This window comes from Morone saxatilis, unplaced genomic scaffold (genome assembly GCF_004916995.1).
Source record: "Morone saxatilis isolate NCDOM2014 unplaced genomic scaffold, NCSU_SB_2.0 Contig14, whole genome shotgun sequence".
Lineage (NCBI taxonomy): Eukaryota > Metazoa > Chordata > Actinopteri > Moronidae > Morone > Morone saxatilis.
The window spans coordinates 11,314,928-11,315,993 of record NW_023339696.1 but is presented as its reverse complement, the minus strand read 5'-3'; the positions used below and the strand labels follow the sequence as shown (position 1 = coordinate 11,315,993).

At 43.9% G+C, this 1,066-nt stretch overlaps 1 protein-coding gene across 1 annotated transcript in view; it reads left to right on the top strand.

The window, feature by feature from the left end:
* The window catches only part of cep112 (centrosomal protein 112), a 100,495-nt gene that overhangs the window by 76,414 nt on the left and 23,015 nt on the right, over positions 1–1,066 (top strand). Inside the window, exon 23 of the mRNA XM_035654347.1 lies at positions 798–947. Coding sequence (XP_035510240.1) covers positions 798–947 — 150 coding nt within the window. The remainder of the gene's footprint in view (positions 1–797; positions 948–1,066) is intronic.

The following is a 1,066-nucleotide window of genomic DNA, read 5'->3' as shown; positions in this document are numbered from 1 at the left end:
CCCTGTCTCTCTCTGTGTCTCTCTATCCGTGGTCGATCCGCACCACTCTAACTCCCATACTCCCACACAATGTGCAGATTCCAGCAGGGCTAGTCCTCCAGAGTTTGAACATGGTAAACAATTATCTGTCTAGCCCAAAGCTAGCAGCAGCACTGCCCCCCCCAAACCACACCACACCCCCACCTATGTCTCTTTCTCCCTCTCTCCCTTGCTTTCCCTCTCTTTTACTCTCTCTCATCTTTCCTCTGCCTTTCCTTGACAGTGGCTTAAATAGAATGTTAATTTTGACTGGAGGATTTCAAAGCCGAGGCAGTTCCTTTTCATCTTGGTGTGCACCGCAAGTTCACCAACACAAAGTCACTCTGCTCTTCAAAAAGGAAGTTGTTTTTTCCTTCCTGTCTATTTTTTTTTACCTCCCCCTCTCTCTCTCTCTCCTCAAAAAAGACACAAGTCACGAGACTCTGGGAAAAGCAGAGTTTCAAGGTGATTGTTACTGTCATCGAAGTCCATGACAAATGTGAAATGCATTTTCCGTCTGACGCAAGTAATTTTGTGAGATCTGTGAAATGAAGCAAATCTGCATTTTGTGTCGTGAACGGGTTTAGCATTTTGCATCTGCCAACAGGTTGATTGTTTTATTGAGTCGCTTGTTTCAAACATAAGCATAGAAAAGTACACATAACTTATATACAGGAGATAGGCCATGTGTCAGTATACCAACCAAGTGACCTTAAATCCTGAACACCCATGGGGATCAATCAATTAACATGAAACATACATTTTTTTCTCACCTATAGTTAATTGCGGAGCTGCAGACATCTGTATGTGACTCAAAGGAGGAGGGTCTTCGTCTGCAGCAGGCGATGGAGAAGCAGCTGCAGGAGACGAATGCTCGGTGGGATGAGGAGAGGAGGACAATAACTCACCATGCCGATCAGGCCAACAAGGTCAGTGTTGGGCACTTAGGAGACCACCCACTTAATCACACTAATGTGATTAATTAATTATATCTGTCAACATCGATGATATGAGAAAAAATCATAGACTTTTTTTCACAGCAGCCATT